The 18,385-nt window shown below is 41.5% G+C and overlaps 1 protein-coding gene across 8 annotated transcripts in view; it reads right to left on the bottom strand.

Annotated features, from left to right (window-relative positions):
- Positions 1-18,385, bottom strand: part of magi1b (membrane associated guanylate kinase, WW and PDZ domain containing 1b) — a 458,604-nt gene that overhangs the window by 181,862 nt on the left and 258,357 nt on the right. For all 8 annotated transcript variants that reach the window (XM_078209492.1, XM_078209494.1, XM_078209499.1 and 5 more), the window contains exon 2: positions 17,145-17,261. In XM_078209492.1, the coding sequence (XP_078065618.1) occupies positions 17,145-17,261 (117 nt within the window). The remainder of the gene's footprint in view (positions 1-17,144; positions 17,262-18,385) is intronic.

Here is an 18,385-nt window from a genome sequence, read left to right as displayed (position 1 = left end):
ACTCTTACTGTGTTCACCCCAGTCCAACGCCGGCATCTCCACATCATGACCCTCCCTGCCTCCAGTGATTCCTGAAAGATCACCACCAATGCCTCCACAATTTCTTCAGCTATCTCTTATAGAACCCTGGGGTGTAGTCCATCCGGTCCAGGTAATTTATCCACCTTCAGACCTTTCAATTTCCCCAGAACCTTCTCCTTAGTGACGGCGACTACCTTCAGCTGTGCCTCCTGATTCTCCTGGAGCTCTGGCATCTCACTGGTGTCTTTCACCATGAAGACTGATGCAAAGTAACTTTTCAGTTCCCCTGCCATTTCTTTGTTTCCTATTATTACTTCTCCAGCCTCATTTTCCAGTAGTCCAATGTCCACTAGAAAAAGAGGCCTCTCTCTTATCTTTTATATATTGAAAACACTCTTCCTATCTTCTTCTTTATTACTAGCTAGCTTACACTCGTATTTCATCTTCTCCCCCTTATTGCTTTTTTAGTTGTCCTCTGCTCACTTTTAACAGCTTCCCAATCCTCTGGCTTCCCACTAATCCTTGCCACTTTTTATGCTTTGTCTTTTACTTTTATGCTGTCCTTGACTTCCCTTGTCAGTCATGGATGCCTCGTCCTCCCCTTAGCATGTTTCCTCCTCCTTGGGATGAATTTCTGGTGTGCCTCCCGAATAACCCCCAAAAACTCCTGCCATTGCTGTTCCACTGTCTTTCCTGCTTGGATCTTTTCCAATCAACTCTGGCCAGCTCCTCCCTCATGTCTTTGTCGTTACCTTTATTTAATTGGAATACCGTTACATCTGATTCCAGTTTCTCTCTCTCAAACTGCAGGGTAAATTCTATCATATTGTGGTCACTGCTCCCTAAAGGCTCCTTCACCTTAAGTTCCCTAATCAAGTTTGCCTCATTACACATCACCAAATCCAGAATTGCCTGTTCCCTAGTAGGTTCTATCATAAGCTGCTCCAGAAAAAAATCTCTTGGATAAAACCATTACTCAGATTGAAAAGACTGAATTCATGAGGTGTTAAAATAAGGCTTAAAGATTCACTTAGCTTGCACCAGAGCAAGAATGCTGGGGGAAAAAACCTCACTGTGAGAGACAGATCCAAGATTAAAAATGTTCCCATTCTGAGAAAGGAAAAGAGCAAAAGTAAACCCTCAGGAGCTAAGAATCACCTTGGACTGGTTCCGGGAGAATTCAATGTCTACTTAAAGGACAATATAAAGTATATCTGTGAAATGTGTTTTCAGTTGCGCTAAAATAAAATGGGGAATGTTCTGTTTTGTGATTTAAAGTATACATTGCCCACAAAGGGAGTGTTCAGTCATTACTGCTTTTTATCTTTTGTTACACTGAAGGACTTAAAATGTGAAACCTTATCATCATAGAAACCCTACAGTACAGAAAGAGGCCATTTTGGCCCATCAAGTCTGCACCGACCACAATCCCACCCAGGCCCTACCCCCATATCCCTACACATTTTACCCACTAATCCCTCTAATCTACGCATCCCAGGACACTAAGGGGCAATTTTAGCATGGCCAATCAACCTAACCCGCACATCTTTGGACTGTGGGAGGAAACCGGAGCACCCGGAGGAAACCCAAGCAGACACGAGGAGAATGTGCAAACTCCACACAGACAGTGACCCAAGCCGGGAATCGAACCCAGGTCCCTAGAGCTGTGAAGCAGCAGTGCTACCCACTGTGCTACCGTGCCGCCCTTGTGTCATACTTTCAGCTACTCACTGGTAGTTTGAGGCTTTTGTTAAATGTTATCAGCCTCTACAGAGATCATAACATAATCAAAAAATAACAAGTGAATATTACACAGCAATAAACTTTTGCATTTGCTTCGCTTTCATTAGGTCACTGTACAATGCTCCAATCTCCAAATGAGTGTATAGGAAAATTATTTTGCTTTCAGTTTTCTGCCAAAAATAATTTGCATCTAACAAGGTGATGATATGTACAGCAGTGGGAAGCATGTAGAGCAGTAGGTGGCATGCACAACAATTTGGATAGACTCTTCAAGTATTTATTTTTCTTGTGCAGAAACATTTTACTTTCAATCAATACATCAACCAGATGGCCTGACAGAGATAGAGAATCGAGTTACAATTCTGAATCATACCAAATAAGGTCTTATATTTCTGATGTGCCAAGTCTTCACTCTTTGATCTTAATGGTGCCCTTTAATAAGGACAATGGATCCTCACTCAAAGCTTCTGAATTTTCTAAAAAAAAGCTAAAAAAGACTGTACTCTTGGAAAAGCTTTCTTTAAAAGCAATTTCTAGGTCTCGGTTGACAACAAAAATAGCTCAAGCTGACATAGATATAAATCAAAAGCACATCACACCAGACCCAACTATCTCCAAAAACACTAACGAACATGAGTCACTAGAATTTTAATGATCAAAGTGTATATATCTCACATATCATACACGCACACATTGACTTTCTTTCAGGACGTCCACGTGAACAAATCCAAGCTGGATAAATTAAGCAGAGTTTGGACAGATTCAGTCCTTACAGGATAATTGAATTCCAATTATCTACTCTCCTCAAGAGTAAAGAAATTCAGCACCCACAACTTCTGGTCTTAAAATCTGAACTGTAATTTAATCCAGTGAGGAATTCAACTCCCTTTGTGCAATCCAGAGTGCCTCTAGCCTCAGTAAACAAATCAATAATTGAACCATTGAAAACTTCAAAGTAATTTGATGGAATTATGAGGAAAGGTTGGAGAGGTTCGGCTTGTATCCACTCGAGTTTAGAAGAGTAAGAGGCGAATTAATCGAAATCTTTAAGATCCTGAGTGGTATTGACAAGGTGGATGTGGAGAGGATGTTTCCTCCTGTCGGAGGATCGAGAACTAGAAAATAAGAGGTCGCTCATTTAAGACAGAAATGAGGAGACTTCTTTTCTCTCTGAGGGTCATGAATGTCCGGAACTCTCTTCCCAAAAGGTAATGGAAGCAGAGTCTTTGAATATTAAGGCTAAGCTAGATAGATTTGTTTAGCAAGGGAGAGAAAGGAATCATAGAATCATAGAATCCCTACAGTGCAGAAGGAGGCCATTCGGCCCATCGAGTCTGCACCAACCACAATCCCACCCAGGCCCTACCCCCACATATTTTACCCGCTAATCCCTCTAACCTACGCATCTCAGGACTCTAAGGGGCAATTTTTAACCTGGCCAATCAACCTAACCCGCACATCTTTGGACTGTGGGAGGAAACCGGAGCACCCGGAGGAAACCCACGCAGACATGAGGAGAATGTGTAAACTCCACACAGACAGTGACCCGAGCCGGGAATCGAACCCAGGACCCTGGAGCTGTGAAGCAGCAGTGCTAACCACTGTGCTACCGTGCCGCCCCAAATGTGGGGTTGAAGTTGCAATAAGATTAGCCTTATTGATCATGCAGCACGGTGGCACAGTGGTCAACACTGCTGCCTCACAGCGCCAGGGATCCAGGTTCAATTCTGGGTAAGATGCTCTGTCAGAGTTAATGCAGACTCAATGGGCCGAAGGGTCTCCTCTGCACTGTAGGGATTCTATGGTTCTATTCTATGGAATGGTGGAGCAGATTCAAGATGCCGAGTGATCTACTCTTACTCCGAATGCACATGTTCGTATGTGTGGTCTCTTTGAACCAATAGCCAGGAATGTGCATCATAGAATCATATAGTCATTATAATCCAGAAAGAAGCATTCAGTTCAACAATTAGCTTGTTAATCAGGTCCCAAGCCAGAAGGTGAAGAATGCAACTGGACACCTATTCCTTTTAGGACTCCCCAAAGCCCGTCTACCATCCACAAGGCACAAGTCAGGAGTGTGATGGAATACTCTCCACTTGCCTGGATGAGTGTAGCTCCAACAACAATAAAGAAGCCCACCTGATTGGTACCCCATCTACAAACATCCCTCATTGGATTAAACTACAGTTCGGAAGACCAGTAGTTGTGGATGCTGAATTTCTTTACTCTGAAGAGAGTAGATAATTGGATTTCAATCATCCTGTAAGGACTGAAACTGTCCAAACTCTGTTCTATACACGCATATGTGTACTGCAAGTGAACTACTGCAAGCATTCTCTGTATAAATGCTCTAAACAACACCTTCACCTCTTTATCTTGACAGTGTAATTAAAATGCCATTATCTCTTTAATTGATAACACATATAATGACAAAACAAATTGAAGAAAAAGTTGATTTTCTATACTTTGTAGAACCTATCCTAACACAAGTCCCTCTTCTTGGACCCCCACATTTTCTTTATACAAGCAGTCCTTTTTGTAAAGCAATCAGACAACTCATGACTTGTGTTGACACATTTTATCTTCAAGATACCTTTTCTTTTATACTAGCAAGGCCAATCCTTAACCTATTCTCAGTCACAGTCTCTGCTGAACGTACATTATCCTAGAGGGAATGGTTATATACATAACATTCAATCAGCAAACTCTTCTCAGAGTGTCCTTTGTACAGGATATCCCTCAAAATATCTGAAAAGTAAAGCCCCATGGACACCATGGTGGCACAGTGGTTTAGCACTGCTGCCTCACAGCACCAGGGACTCTGATTCAATTCCAGCCTTGGGTGACTGTGTGGAGTGTGCAGATTCTCTCCGCATGGATTTCCTACAGGTGCTCTGGCTTCCTCCCACAGTCCAGTGATGTGTGGGTTAGGTGGATTGGCCATGGTAAATGTGTGGGGTTACAGAGATAGAGAGGGGGTGTGGGTGTAAGATGCTTTGTTGGAGAGTCAGTGCAGATTCAATGAGCCAAATGGCCTCCTTCTGCACAGTAGAGATTCTATGATTCTTTGATTCTATAAAGATGCTTGAGAGTTTCTCTTTGTGACACCATCAGAACCTTGCTGGATTTGCTTTAAGTTGAGTACATCCTACTATCAGAAAGACAGACTTAACCAAGAAATACCACACATTTGATGCATCATCCAATACATTTGTTAATTTCCACAGCTTCCCTTCTACATTGCTTGCTTTTTAGGTGGCTTCAAAAACACTTCCCTTTGAAATTTTTCATCTGACAAAAATACAACTTTTATATTGAGCAACCAAACTCCCATGAATATGAGGCCAATGTGGGTGGCACGGTGGCACAGTGGTTACCACTGCTGTTTCACAGCACCAGGGACCTGGGTTCGATTCCCAGCTTGGGTCACTGTCTGTGCAGAGTCTGCACGTTCGCCCCGTGCCAGCGTGGGTTTCCTCCAGGTGCTCTGGTTTCCTCCCACAGTCCAAAAGACATGCTGGTTAGGTGCACTGGCCATGCTAAATTCTCCCTCAGTGCACCCGAACAGGCAACTAGGGGATTTCCACAGTAACTTTATTGCAACGTTAATGTAAGCCTAGTTGTGACACTCAATAAATAAATAACATATTGATCTCCAAGTCCTTCTTCAAAGCCCAGAGTCTTGCTTTAGCCCCATCTGGGAGGAGGAGCCCATTCGGCCCATTGAGTCTGAACTGAACACAATCCCACCCAGGCCCTATCCCCATAATTCCAGGCATTTACCCTAGCTAGTCTCACTAACATGAAGGGACAATTCAGTATGGCCAATCCACCTAACCCGCACATCTTTGGACTGTGGGAGGAATCGGAACACCCGGAGGAAACCCACGCAGACACGGGGAGAAAGTGCAAACTCCACACAGACAGTGACCCAAGGCTGGGAATTGAATGGGGGTCCCTGGCGCTGTGAGGCAGTAGTACGAACCATTGTGCCACTGTGCATACTGTTACAGGATCTCTCCCCTCATGTTCAAAGATTTTGCCATCTCGACTTGATCGTTTCTTAGCGCCAGAGTCACTACCGGGTCTACTATTGGGACTCGCACTGCATTTTCTTGCTTTTATTTTGCCAGTCCACATGACCATCATCATTCAGCCAATTGTTTTGCTGGTGGCTTGTCCTGCTGTCCCTACATTGGTCGCATCCCTTCATTCAATGGATCTTCTAGTATGTGCATTGCTCTAGTATCAATTTTAGGTAGTTGCTATTTGGGCATAGTAAACCCTGTACTGTGCGTCAGCTTTACTTTGTCCATTGTCATCTGATCCCCTATCTACCGTATTCTGCTACTCATAACTGTCAAACATAATGTATCAACTGTAGGATACTTCATCGCCTTCTATTAATTGTAATCAATCTGGATTAATCGAGATGAAAGAAGCTCAATAGTTTGACTGCCATGTTGAATGTCTTCATCATATCCTATCAACTTGCCTGGGCTTTTCTTTATTGTTCATTCTATTATAGTATACCAAATCCCCAGGATTAAATTTTATCTTGGATGGTCTTATATGATGCTGTAAAGCTCTTTTTCTAAGACATATGCCCTGAGGAAGGCCCTTGTCCTTGCATTGGGGACACTCAAGTGCTCAGAAAAAAAGTGGAATTAATTGCAGTCCCTTCTGGGGCTGGGGGATTATCACATAGCACAGAAATTATTTTGGCATTCCTCCGAAGGATCAATTGATACAGGCTACAGTTTCCAACCATCTGAAGCAAAATACTCGCATAGACTTTCCACCCCAGGACAGATATTTCCTTGCAATTCAATTGGTCAGCCAAGACCTTGTGGAGTATCTCAGCAACCGCCACAACATTTCATTCAAGAAGTCTATTGCTGAAAGGACATTCAGTTGCAGTGTTCATAACTGCAATGTTTGTTATTTTTGCACATCTCTAAACGTGCCATTGGCAAATGCCTCCCATTGTCAGTCAGGAATTTAGCCAGTGCTCCATGTCCATTATCAATTTTTCCATAAATTTATCTACAGTTACTATTTTTTCTTTACTATGTATCCATGGTAGAAAAACTGAAGCATGTCTATGAAATGCAACATCAAAATGCTTCTGTCCTTGCACATTTTTAAATCCAAAATTACTACTTCATTAAATTCCCGTGGGTGACACATGATGATGTCCTCTGATATTTTTTGCACTGATCACATTTTGCATGAAGCCCTTCAATGAGTTTTGTGTACTCACCAATCACCGTTATAAACTTTTGTAGGATCTTGTATCCATGACAAGGTGGTTTGTGTGTGTGAGCAAATTGTCTATGTAACTTAAGGACAATTTGTTTTTTCCTCTCAAACTCTTACCACCTGATGCTATTAACATTGCTTTAATGTTCTGATTAGAAAGGATGCAATGATGTCCTAATTGGGTAACTGGCAAATCTACTGACGACCAAAGACAATTACTTTGGCATGTTCCATGTCCAGTTTCATTTATGCCTTTTTCCTGGAAGGCTGCTGAGCAGCAAGTGTATCTCGCTAGATACTACATCAGCATTAATAAAGTGGCTTACTCCAGCTGTTCCGCATGGAATCACCACCTTTTTCAGTAACCTCAATGTGCTGTCATCCCTGGGCCTGAAACTCATACTCCCTGACCTTAATACTGAGCAAACCTAAATGACATGGTAACCAATCTGTTCCACAAACTCGTTGAGGTGCAAGCTCTATTTAATACAATGCAATTAATAGAATCCATGACCAATGCACTCATTACTGGACTATAGTTTCTTGTGACCGGTACAATTCCCTCAAACTGAATAATGTCATCATCTTAAACTTTCAAATTTTCTGTGTTATGCATCATGTGGGCCATTTAACACAACAATATTTTTAGTCACATCTGAAGCACCTGTTAACTGTTCCTGGTTATTCCTTGAGTTTATTCATCTATTATTACTATTCATATGGAATACAAACAAAGAGCAGGGATAGGACCCGGCCACTCGAGCTTGCTCCGTCATGCAAGATCATCTGATAACCTCAAATCTGCATCTCGATTACTCCTAATAACCTATCAGCCTTTTGCTTATGAAGAATCTATCTACCACTGCATTAAAAATATTCTGTTTCCACCACCTTTACAGGAAGCATTCCAAAAACACACAACCTTGAGAGAGATATTTAGAAACTGAGGGAACTCCACTCCCAATGTCTTCTAGATCTGTCAAAAATGCTGTCATTTTCATTCCTTTTGTCTTTAATTCTTCTGTTGCACTGACTCATGGCCCCATAGGGCCTTCATTGTTATGTCTTCCATCTTTTCTAACACCGCTCGATGTCCCATGTGAGCTATTAAGGCTGCTAGAGATGACGGCTTTCCCAGGAATTTATTTTACAGCATCAGGCATCTGACCCAAAAGCATGCATCTTTCTGAGAATTAAACACCAGTTAAGAACAGGAGCCCATCCATGTGCAACACTTTTGCACAATCCAACTATTTGATTGCAAGGAATTTTCAAATTGAATTTCTGTAATCTGGTATACAGTCCATGATATATTCCTTTATGGGATGACTGACCATCTTTTGAAATCTGTCAAAGTCTGGCCATGCCTCATAGGCATCTAATAGATCATCTCTGCTGTAAAGCATATCCATAAAGCTTACTAGAAGTTCCAAACCTTCCTCCTGCTCACCATCATCCCTGCTTACATTGGCTCCAGGTTGAGCTAATCTTGATTTTTGAAAATACATAGCCTTCAAATCCTTGCAACATCTCACCCATCATTATTCCTGTAATTCTTTGACCTACAATCCCACATCTTCCTGAGATATCTACAGGAAATTGTTTTTCTCATTTGTAATTATCTTGCACTATTTAAACTTCTGCTGAGTCCAACTGCTCTAGTACAAAAGTATATTCAGCGCAAAAGTTCTAACATTTCTAATAGGAGCCTGTCAGGACTTGAGACCAGTTTCTGGCTTTGCTAACTCCACTAAGAAAAATGGGGTTTGGTGTTTATTTCCTAATTTATAGCATGAAAAGGGAAATACGTTAAATTGATATATCTTTGGGAGCTTTTACTCTCCATTATTTTAGAGTAGTGGTTAATGTTAATGGTAACTTAAATCATATTGTTAAGATACACTGGTGAAAGACATTGTTTTATTAAGTATCTATGGCAATAATAAATAAAGACTGCTGGCATACTGGGGGTACTAGTTAGAAGCAGACATATGTAATGCTGTGTTCTGCAAATAAAGCTATTATCAAGAAAAGGTTTGGTGTCTAGTTTCTTTGTTCACCACCTGGCTTGTGATCCAGTAAACTAGGTAGCAAAGGACAGTTGCCTTAAGATGAAGATTGGATACCAAGAAATTCTTATTCAGACAGAAGCTTTGTAATCTGAGTCACAGTTGTGACAAGTAGCTGAAACCAAGTGTAGATTGTGAGTGTTTGATTACCGACCGATGTCTCTGAATTCAAACCTTAATGACCAATGGAAAAATGAAGTGGATATGGAAAGCGGTTATATCCTTACCAAAAAGAAAGCAAGGTATGGCCTTGGCGCCTTCATTTCCAAACAAATGTAAGATCAGAAGCAAAGCATTTTACAAGCCAGATTCAACCTGAATCTTAGGTCGCTGTCTGTGTGGAGTTTGCATGTTCTCCCCATGTCTGTGTGGATTTCCTCCGGGTGCTCCGGTTTCCTCCCACAGTCCAAAGATGTGCGGGTTAGGTGGATTAACCATGGTAAATGTACAGGGTTAGGTATGGGATGGGGGCTTGGGCAAGATGTTCTTTTGATGGGCCAAATGGCATCTTCTCCATGGTCGGGATTCGATGGGGTTTTTTATGCCACCACCCTCTGGAGAATTCTCCTCAGTTCCAGCTCTTTTCAGATATAAAATTTCAATTTACTCTCTCTTGACTGTGGAGATCTCAGTTCTTGTTTTGGTTATTTTTTCCAATACTTCTAAGCTTATCAGCTGATTATTTTATTTTTGCAACAAGACACTGTGAGGCTTACTGCAGATTTTCCCTCTAGTTTCAAACTAAGCAATGTTCTAGCTTCCGTTCCTCACAAGATTCAAACTGAGATTAAGCCTCATCCACCTTCCATGCTTCAATGAAGATATTAACACTTTATGCTGCTTACAGTGCAGGTCAGTCCAACTTTCATTTATTTTGGCTAACTTCTCTTCATGAGCTGCGAACCACATGAGGTCCAAACCATAACAAACAACCTCTCCCTGCAAACTGACACCAGGGAGCATTTCTAAGCTTCACCTTCTCCATGATGATGCAGCCTGCTCTAGGAAATCTTCAAACCATATTCAAGTTAATTATCCTTCATTTACAATTTCTCCAGATTAGTAAACCTACCTGCTCTATTGTTTCTATTCTGACTCTATTAAACAAACATGGGTAACCTTCCATACTGGCAATCACTCAAACCCAGCATTCCAATTACCTTACTGCTACAACAATTCCCAGAAATAAATATTATCTCGAAAATATTAACATGAAAGTCTAGACCTTCACAACAGTGGTCTTCGGGTTAGCACAAATATGAGGCCTACTATCTTTCTGGTAGTATCCATCTTCTGCAACTTCTTCAGAACCTTAATATAATTTATCACACGAGTGGGTCAAACTGGACATAATATACCCAATTTCAATCTGCAGTGAGCAACAAGCACGTGGCTTGCTGAACAAACAGCAGATTTGGAGTGAAAGGTTAACATCAGAAACATATATGATGCTGATGTAACACACGACAGAGAAATAAGAAAGATCTGGAAAGGAGGAGAACCTCCAGCCTTGAGGAGAGGCCCAAAGATGTAAATAAAGATTAATGGTTTTGAGGAAATACAGGTTTCAGTGCCATACTTTGGGAGAATAAAAAAAAAATCCCCATTCCTACCCCAACCACACTAGGAAACATGGTGCTAGTGAGTGCCAGACTCAAAAATGATGTAGGGCTGGTTTTAAAAAAAGAGACATTTTCGAAGGCAGGAAAAACTTTAAGACTCACCAAGATGTTGGAACACCATGGGAGCAGCAGGTACAAGCTGAGACTCAGACCCAGAAACCAGATAGCAGTGAACACAGGCCCAAAGCAACAAATAGCAGCATAGAAACAGGAACAATTCCAGGTCTCAGCAGAAGCATAGAATCCACACTACCACTCCCAGAACCATTTCAGAGTGCACAAGGCTCACAGCAGGTCCAGAACTGGGACCACTGGAGGAAAAGGTTCACAAGGTACAGAACTGCTTCAATTCGGAAAGATCAGGTTAGTACACTAATAATGTAGTAGGGTCTATCACTGTTGACCTGATAGCAAGGCAGGGATTGATGACACTTACAAAGAAGTCCTGCAAGTTTTTGACTCTAATTTCAGCACCATTGTAATTTAGTGATGGAAAGGGCTAAAAATAAAAACAAAGGCCAGGTGAAATCCTGGTTTATTCATCAACAATCTCTGATGGTTGATGAGAAACTATGATTATGGAACATTAAAGGATGAGTTGATTCATGGCAGAATCATAGTCAGGGTCCTAGACAAAGCATTAGCAGAGTACTTACTGATGTGGGAATTTCACACAAGTAAAAGTAGCGCAGATTGTGAAGCCAACGGAACTCAAAACAGAATTGGGTGTTTGTTCATGGGGAAGGAGGTCCCATTCAGAAGATCAAGTGAGCCCATTTCAGTTTATAAGCTTGGATTCAGCCAAATCGGGGAAAAACACACCATGCACCATTTTGAAGCGTGTTACATATTAATGTGGTCAGCTCACTTGTACAACAAGATAAAAGGATTAAAAGGTTGCTACATGGGGTTTACGTAACCAGTTAGTCGAGCTTTATTAGACAGGTGTTGCTTGCTTACAGTCCAGAATGGAAGAGAGGGAAAAACCCGTGAATGTCTCTGATAATGTCACTACATGTCACGTGACTAATTAAACAGAGATGCATTGGTTTACAATACAGGACAAAACATTTTTTAGTGTGGCAGGAACAAACCGCACAAGCGAGAAACATGCCCAACGGGGGATAGAGTGCCACAACCGTGTGGAAAATAGACCATTTCAAAATCATTTGCCAGAGATGTTCAAAATCATGAGGAGACTGGGACAGAGCAGATGTGGCGAAAGTGTTCTCACTTGTAAAAGGATCAGGAATGCGAGGGTACAGTTTTGAGGTTGTTTGCAAAAGAAGCAAATGTGATGAGAGAAACACTTCTTCACACAATGAGTGGTTCAAGTCTGGAATGAACTGCCTGGAAGTGTGGCGAGGCAGGTTCAATCAAGGGATTTAAGTGGGTGTTGGATGGCTATTTGAATAAAAGCACTGTGCAGGGGTACGAGGAAAAGGCTGGGGAACAACACTAAGTCAGGATGCTCGTTTGGAGAGCCAATGCAGACATGATGGGCCAAATGGTCTCTTTCTGTGCCATAGGAATTCTGTGATAGTGCCATTAACATAATAAAATAGCCAAGGTGCTTCACAAGAGCATTATAAAATAAATTATGACACTGAGCCATGCAAGGAGATATTGGAACAGATGACCCAAAGCTTGAGTGAAGCGATAGGTTTTAAAGCGAGTTTTAAAGCTGTAAAACAAGGTAGTGGCAGGCAGATGTGGGGAGGGTTTTATTCCAGAACTTGTAGCTCGGCAGCTGAAAGCGCGGCCACCTATGGTGGAGTAAGTAAAATCAGGGATGTTCAGTGGACCAGAATTCAATGAGGGCAGGTACCTCATAATGTTGTACAGTTGGGAGAGGTTACGGAGATAGAAAGAGGAAAGGTCATGGAGGGATTTGAAAAAAAAGGAGGAGCATTTTAAAATCAAGACACTGTTCGACCTGGAGTCAATGTAGGCCAAAAAATGCAGAGGATAGAATTTGAGAGGCCATCCAGGAGTGCATTGGAATGATCAAGTCTAGAGGTAATTAAGGTGTGGTTTGAGGGTTTAAGCAGCAGGTGAGCTAATGTAAGGGTGGAATCAAGCCATGTAATAGAGGCAGAAATCTCAGCAATGGCACAAAAATGTGGCCAGAAGCTCATCTCAGGGTCAAATATGACACAAGGTTGTGCACAGTCTGGCCTAATGTTCGACAGTTGCCAAGGAGAGGTACGGAGTCAGCCAAGGAAAGGAGTTTGCAGTGGGGACTGGGAACAATGCCTTTGGACTGGATGCTGGATAAGCAGTCGGATAATTTAGCACCAGTGGAGGATTTGAGTGGGCTGGTAGTGAGAGTCATCAACATACGCATGAAAAATAAAGCTGTGTTCAGATGATGTCACTGAATGGCAGCATGCAGGTGAGAAATAGGAAGGGATCAAGAATAGATCCAAGGGCATCTCCAGACTCAATGGTGCAGAGGCAGGAAGAGAACCATTGTAAATGGTGCATTAGCTACAATTGGTGATATGAATGGAAGCAGTCCAGAGCAGGCAAGAATGAAATGCAAGATATTGGAAGAGAATGATGTCGTGAACCATGTCAAAGGCTGCTGAGGATAGGATATGATAAGAGCTATTTCAGTACTGTGGCAGGTGAAGAAACTTGGTTCACGAGATTCAGCCATGGAAAAGAGCTCTGACGAAGGGTCATCCAGACTTGAAATGTTGGCTCTATTCTCTCTCCGCAGATGCTGTCAGACTTGCTGAGATTTTCCAGCATTTTCTGTTTTTGCTTATTTTTTTAAACAGTTTCTGGCTAGAAGATTACAGACAAGCTTTGGGTGAAGATTTAATAATAAACCGAAGCAAACAAGGTCGAAATTTTAAAATAATGTTCTGTGTACTGACTAACTGTATAAGCAGTCTGCACCTGAGAGTTAGAGCAAAGACCCGTATTAGAATGCTCTCCCTACGACTGCTGTATTAGAGCTTTGTTAGAACTGAGGCAGCTGTATTAGAGGAGGGCTCTCCTTCAAAGGTTTCTCTGGGGTAGTTCCCTCCATGCTTGAATCACGAATAAACTATTGTAACCTGTCCCTGAGACTTCTGTGGTTAGTTGGAAGAAGCCCACCACAAAGGTTATTTTTGCATTCCAGGATGATCCTGGAATAACGAGGAGTATTGACAGATGAGAACAAGACCGATTGCATTTTATGTGGCCCAATCAGACCTGATGATGAATGGCTAAGCCAGTTGCCTGCAAAGTCCTTCAATTCTACGTCCCTTGGACAGTGCACGGTGAGAGGAAATTAAGGATTTCTGGGGACTAAGGAATTAAAGATGGATGTGAGAATGTAGCTGAACAAATAAATAGCTGAGGAAATGTTGTAGTGAATGGAGGACTAAAGGCTTTGTTAAAGGCCTCTAGTTGGGGCTTTGAAAGAGCAGCTGTAAGTGGTTTGGGGGAGTGAGGGTGATGGATATTTGTCGATCCAGATTGGTTATCGCAGTGGAAAAATCAAGAAAATGTCCTGTTCTCTCTCTGATTTTGGATGTTAAAGGTGTACAGTGACTCAGGTATGTAGTTCTCAAAAACTTTCCGTCAAATATTCTAGAATTTCTAAGAAAATTAAGCCACAGATTTCAAAAGAGTCAACCATAAGATCAAATATATATGTTGTGCTAAAACTATTTAATAAGGGGAGCTAGTTTACTAAGTCTCTCAGAAATTGCTATGTTCTTTTAAAAGGCATGATGTGGAGATGCCGGCGTTGGACTGGGGTAAGCACAGTAAGAAGTCTCACAACACCAGGTTAAAGTTTAACCTGGTGTTGTGAGACTTCTTACTGTGCTTTTAAAAGGCCACAGAATGCATACACTTACACTGATGAAATTCAACTTTGGACTATTAGCTAACGTATGGTTTGATGGGAAGGTATAATGTAAGAGTTTCAGTGCAGACTAAATTTTCTTCCCTCAAGTGTTAGCCTTTTTCAAGATAATAACAGTGGATGATTTACTGCAGTGGATCTGGAATATTTATTTTGTCCTTTCCAATCACCAATACAATGTACAGATCTTTCCTGCAGGTTGAATTCAGAGGCAAATTTTTTAAGAGGCAGAAATTTAAGAGGTTACTTTAAAAAATAGAATAATTAAGGTCATCATGGAGTGTAAATATTTTTAAGCACCTTGGTTATCACCAGCATAGGAAAGAATACAGACCCAGAAAATTCCTTCCGAGTCTCTTTTCGAACATTCACACATAGGGTTAAAGGCATCAGCAAACCAATTAGTCACCTTCATTTTGACTGCTGTGCTACTCACTCACAACTGCACTGACTGCACAAAGTTACTCAAAGGAACCACAGCTATAAACTCCAACTCTAAACCCTCTACTTCTCTGACTCCAAACTCTGGCCATTTCTTTGCCTCGCTGTTGGTGGCCATGTTTTCAGCTGCCTATGCCAAAAATTCCCAAATTCTCTTCCAAAATCCTTTGCCTCTTCAACGAGTACCCCTCTTAGGCCTTCTTTAAAACCTTGGACCAAGCATTTGTTCATTCCTTATGAATTTTTAAAATTCTTTTTATGGGCCGAGAGCATTGCTGGCTGGGCCAGCATTCATTGCCCACTTCAGAGGGCATTTGAGAGTCAACCACATTGCTGTAGATCTGGAGTTTCACATAGGCCAGACCAGGCAAGGATGGCAGATTTCCTTCCCTGAAGGACGGATTTTTACAAAATAAAAGTGGCTTTATGGAATTTTTATTGAATTCAAATTTCACAATCTGCCATGGTGGGATTCAAACCTAGGTTCCTAGATCTTGCCATGGGTCTCTGGATTATTAGCCCAGTGACAGTACCACCACGCCACTGCTTCCTCCTTCTGCTTGACACCATTTTTTCCTTGTGGTGTTTCCTGGGACATTTTTCTAAGTCAAAGGGGTTAAATAAATGCAGTTACATTTAGAGATTTTTGACCATCTTTTCTTTGTGGGAATATGGAGTACACTGAAGCACCCTGGCTTTTTTTTTTGTTGAAAGCCACTGACTGCAACCACTGAGGATTTGTTGTAAAGCCCGATGGGCAAATTTGTGAACTATACCAGCTCTTACCTCTTTCAACCTCACACAACCTCATTTTGGTTTAAATCTGGAACCCAGCAAGGAGGCTGGGTGGGAGGTGCTGAGTTGATAGATTTATATAGACTCATAGAATCTACAGAGCAGGAGGCAGCCATTTGGCCCATCGAGCCTGCACCAACCAGAATCTCACCCATGCCCTATTCCTGTAGCCACTCATATGAACCCTGCTAATCCCGCTGACACCAAGGGCAATTTAGCATGGCCAATCAACCTAACATCTTTGGACTGTGGGAGGAAACCTGTGCACCCAGAGGAAACCAACGCGGACACAAGGAGAATGTGAAAACTCCACACAGACAGTGACCCAAGGCCAGAATTGATGCCGGGTCCCTGACGCGGTGAGGCAGCAGTGCTAACCACTGTGCCACCGTGCCGCCCACCAGTTGATTTACAGGCTTACCGGCAAATCACTGAACAGGAATGAAATCAGAGGAACATCCTTCACTGGCTGCACAGAAGTTGAAAGGGACGAACGAACACAAAGGCAGTTGTCTTTTATATAAAAAGCTGACTGAGTTCCTGGCTTCAGCCCTGAACTGGAAGCTACATTGCAAGAGGCTTGATTTTGCAGTTATAAGTTGTTTAGAAGTAATGCCAAAAACAAGTCAGTCAACCAACAAAAGATTGCATAATTTATTATTCATTCTCAATTTGTTAGCAAAGAGGAGGGATTGCTGTCATTGTTATGGTGTACAGTTAATCTTACTTCCTGTCTGTAAAATAGAGCACCCCTTAAGCATATTTATCTGGCCACATCCCACTCGATGTTTCACATTTTGTCTCCAGAACGACTGAGGAAACCCACCTGAGGAAGACAAAATATTCGGGGCACAATGTGGTCCTATTTGTTATCCTTGGATTATGCTTGAATATCATTGTATATGGAGCAATATACACACTTGTATATCTAAGACATTTGACATGTTTACAGGAACAGCCAGGACTATTGTACACGAGCAAATCTCTCACTGAGATAAGCAGATAAACATACTCCCAGGTCTCTAATGTCAAATTTAAGTGCACACGAGCAACCTGTCCATCATTTTCCTTTTAATTTCCCTTTACTTTAGAAGAGGCATCTTAAAAGGTTCAGTTCCTCCTCACGTCAGTACATCGATTTGCTATTATTTGTCCACTTAGTTCCAGACAAGTTTAAAAGGGGGTTTTTAATTTTGAAGGAAACATCGGAAGTGAAACAAAATGTATCAGCTGAATATCAAAGAGAACCAAAATCATCACAGGACTATATGATGAAGAGATTCAAGTTAAAGGTAAAAATAAGTGGTTTGATATACGTACAAGGCATAGCATGTCGATAAAGGTTGTCTCGTATTGTCTGCTGCAATTCGTGATCTGCTGATCCTTTCTGAAATCGCTGGCTGAGATAGTGCCGGAGATCTTTGTTCAGTTTGCTTCCTGCAATAAACATAAAAGACAGTTAGTTGGAAGACTGTTCTCATTTAGCTTCACTTATGCACAATTTACTTAAGGGACCCTGCTAGGCACGTAACCTACAAGATTTCAACATGAATGGTTACTTTGGAACAAAGCATCATAAAGCTTGCAATGCTTAGCACAACATATGGGGGGAAAAAAACATGACCAGCATTTAAATTTGATAAATTTTCCAAAATCATCTCAAAAGTGCTGTATTTCGCAAAACAAACCCAGGTTCAAATTTACAAATAATTATTCTGTGAGAAAATGTTAAAAATGGACTTAGTAAATCATTTTGAAAGTCAGGAGTTATATCCAATTTGAAGAGTGATGAGAATTCTGAATCAAAGGGATGTTGATGCATTTAAATTTTTGTATTTTATTTAACTAATCAATAAAAAGACTAAGAAAGAAAAATCCTATTCTCATGGCTCTAACGGCTCACCGCTTGGCAATGGGGAAAATTTGGACAAAATTCTCATTTGGCAAAATCTTAATCATGGATTGTGCTAACAGTGCGCGACAAAATATTTGTGAATATGAATTCGCAAGTCCTGCGATCCTGATCTCCCAGCTGGAAACAGCAACAGCACCTGAAGAATTTCCCTTAAAAAGCATTGTTCCATTTGTGTGATAAAATTAGAATTTACAGGTGCAATCATATCTTAACACTTCTAATGGATCTGGATTATTTAGGATTCTGTTGTTGCATTTTGTTCTTATTCTTAAGAGCGAGAGATCCACTTCTAATGTGAGACTTTACTCTGATTGAACTGTACAAAAAAGTCTGTTCACAGGAGAAAAACAGGTAAACGTCTCTGAACAACTGGCTAACTCAATGCTCTAACACAGGATGTGCTGAGTTGCATTCTCCCTTTCAGTTCCACTGTAGTTGAGGCCAAAACATTGTCTGATTTCAAGAAGAAATTAGATATAGCTCTAGGGGCTGAAGGGATCAAGGGGTATGGGGAGAAAGGGGAGATCAGGATATGGAATTCAATGATCAGCCATGATCAAAATGAATGGTGGAGCAGGCTTGAAGGGCCGAATGGCCTACTCCTGCTTCTAATTTCTATGTTTCTGCTCTTGCTACTTCTGGAACA

Source organism: Mustelus asterias, chromosome 3, assembly GCF_964213995.1.
Source record: "Mustelus asterias chromosome 3, sMusAst1.hap1.1, whole genome shotgun sequence".
NCBI classification, from domain to species: domain Eukaryota; kingdom Metazoa; phylum Chordata; class Chondrichthyes; order Carcharhiniformes; family Triakidae; genus Mustelus; species Mustelus asterias.
This window is presented reverse-complemented; position numbering and strand designations above follow the sequence as displayed.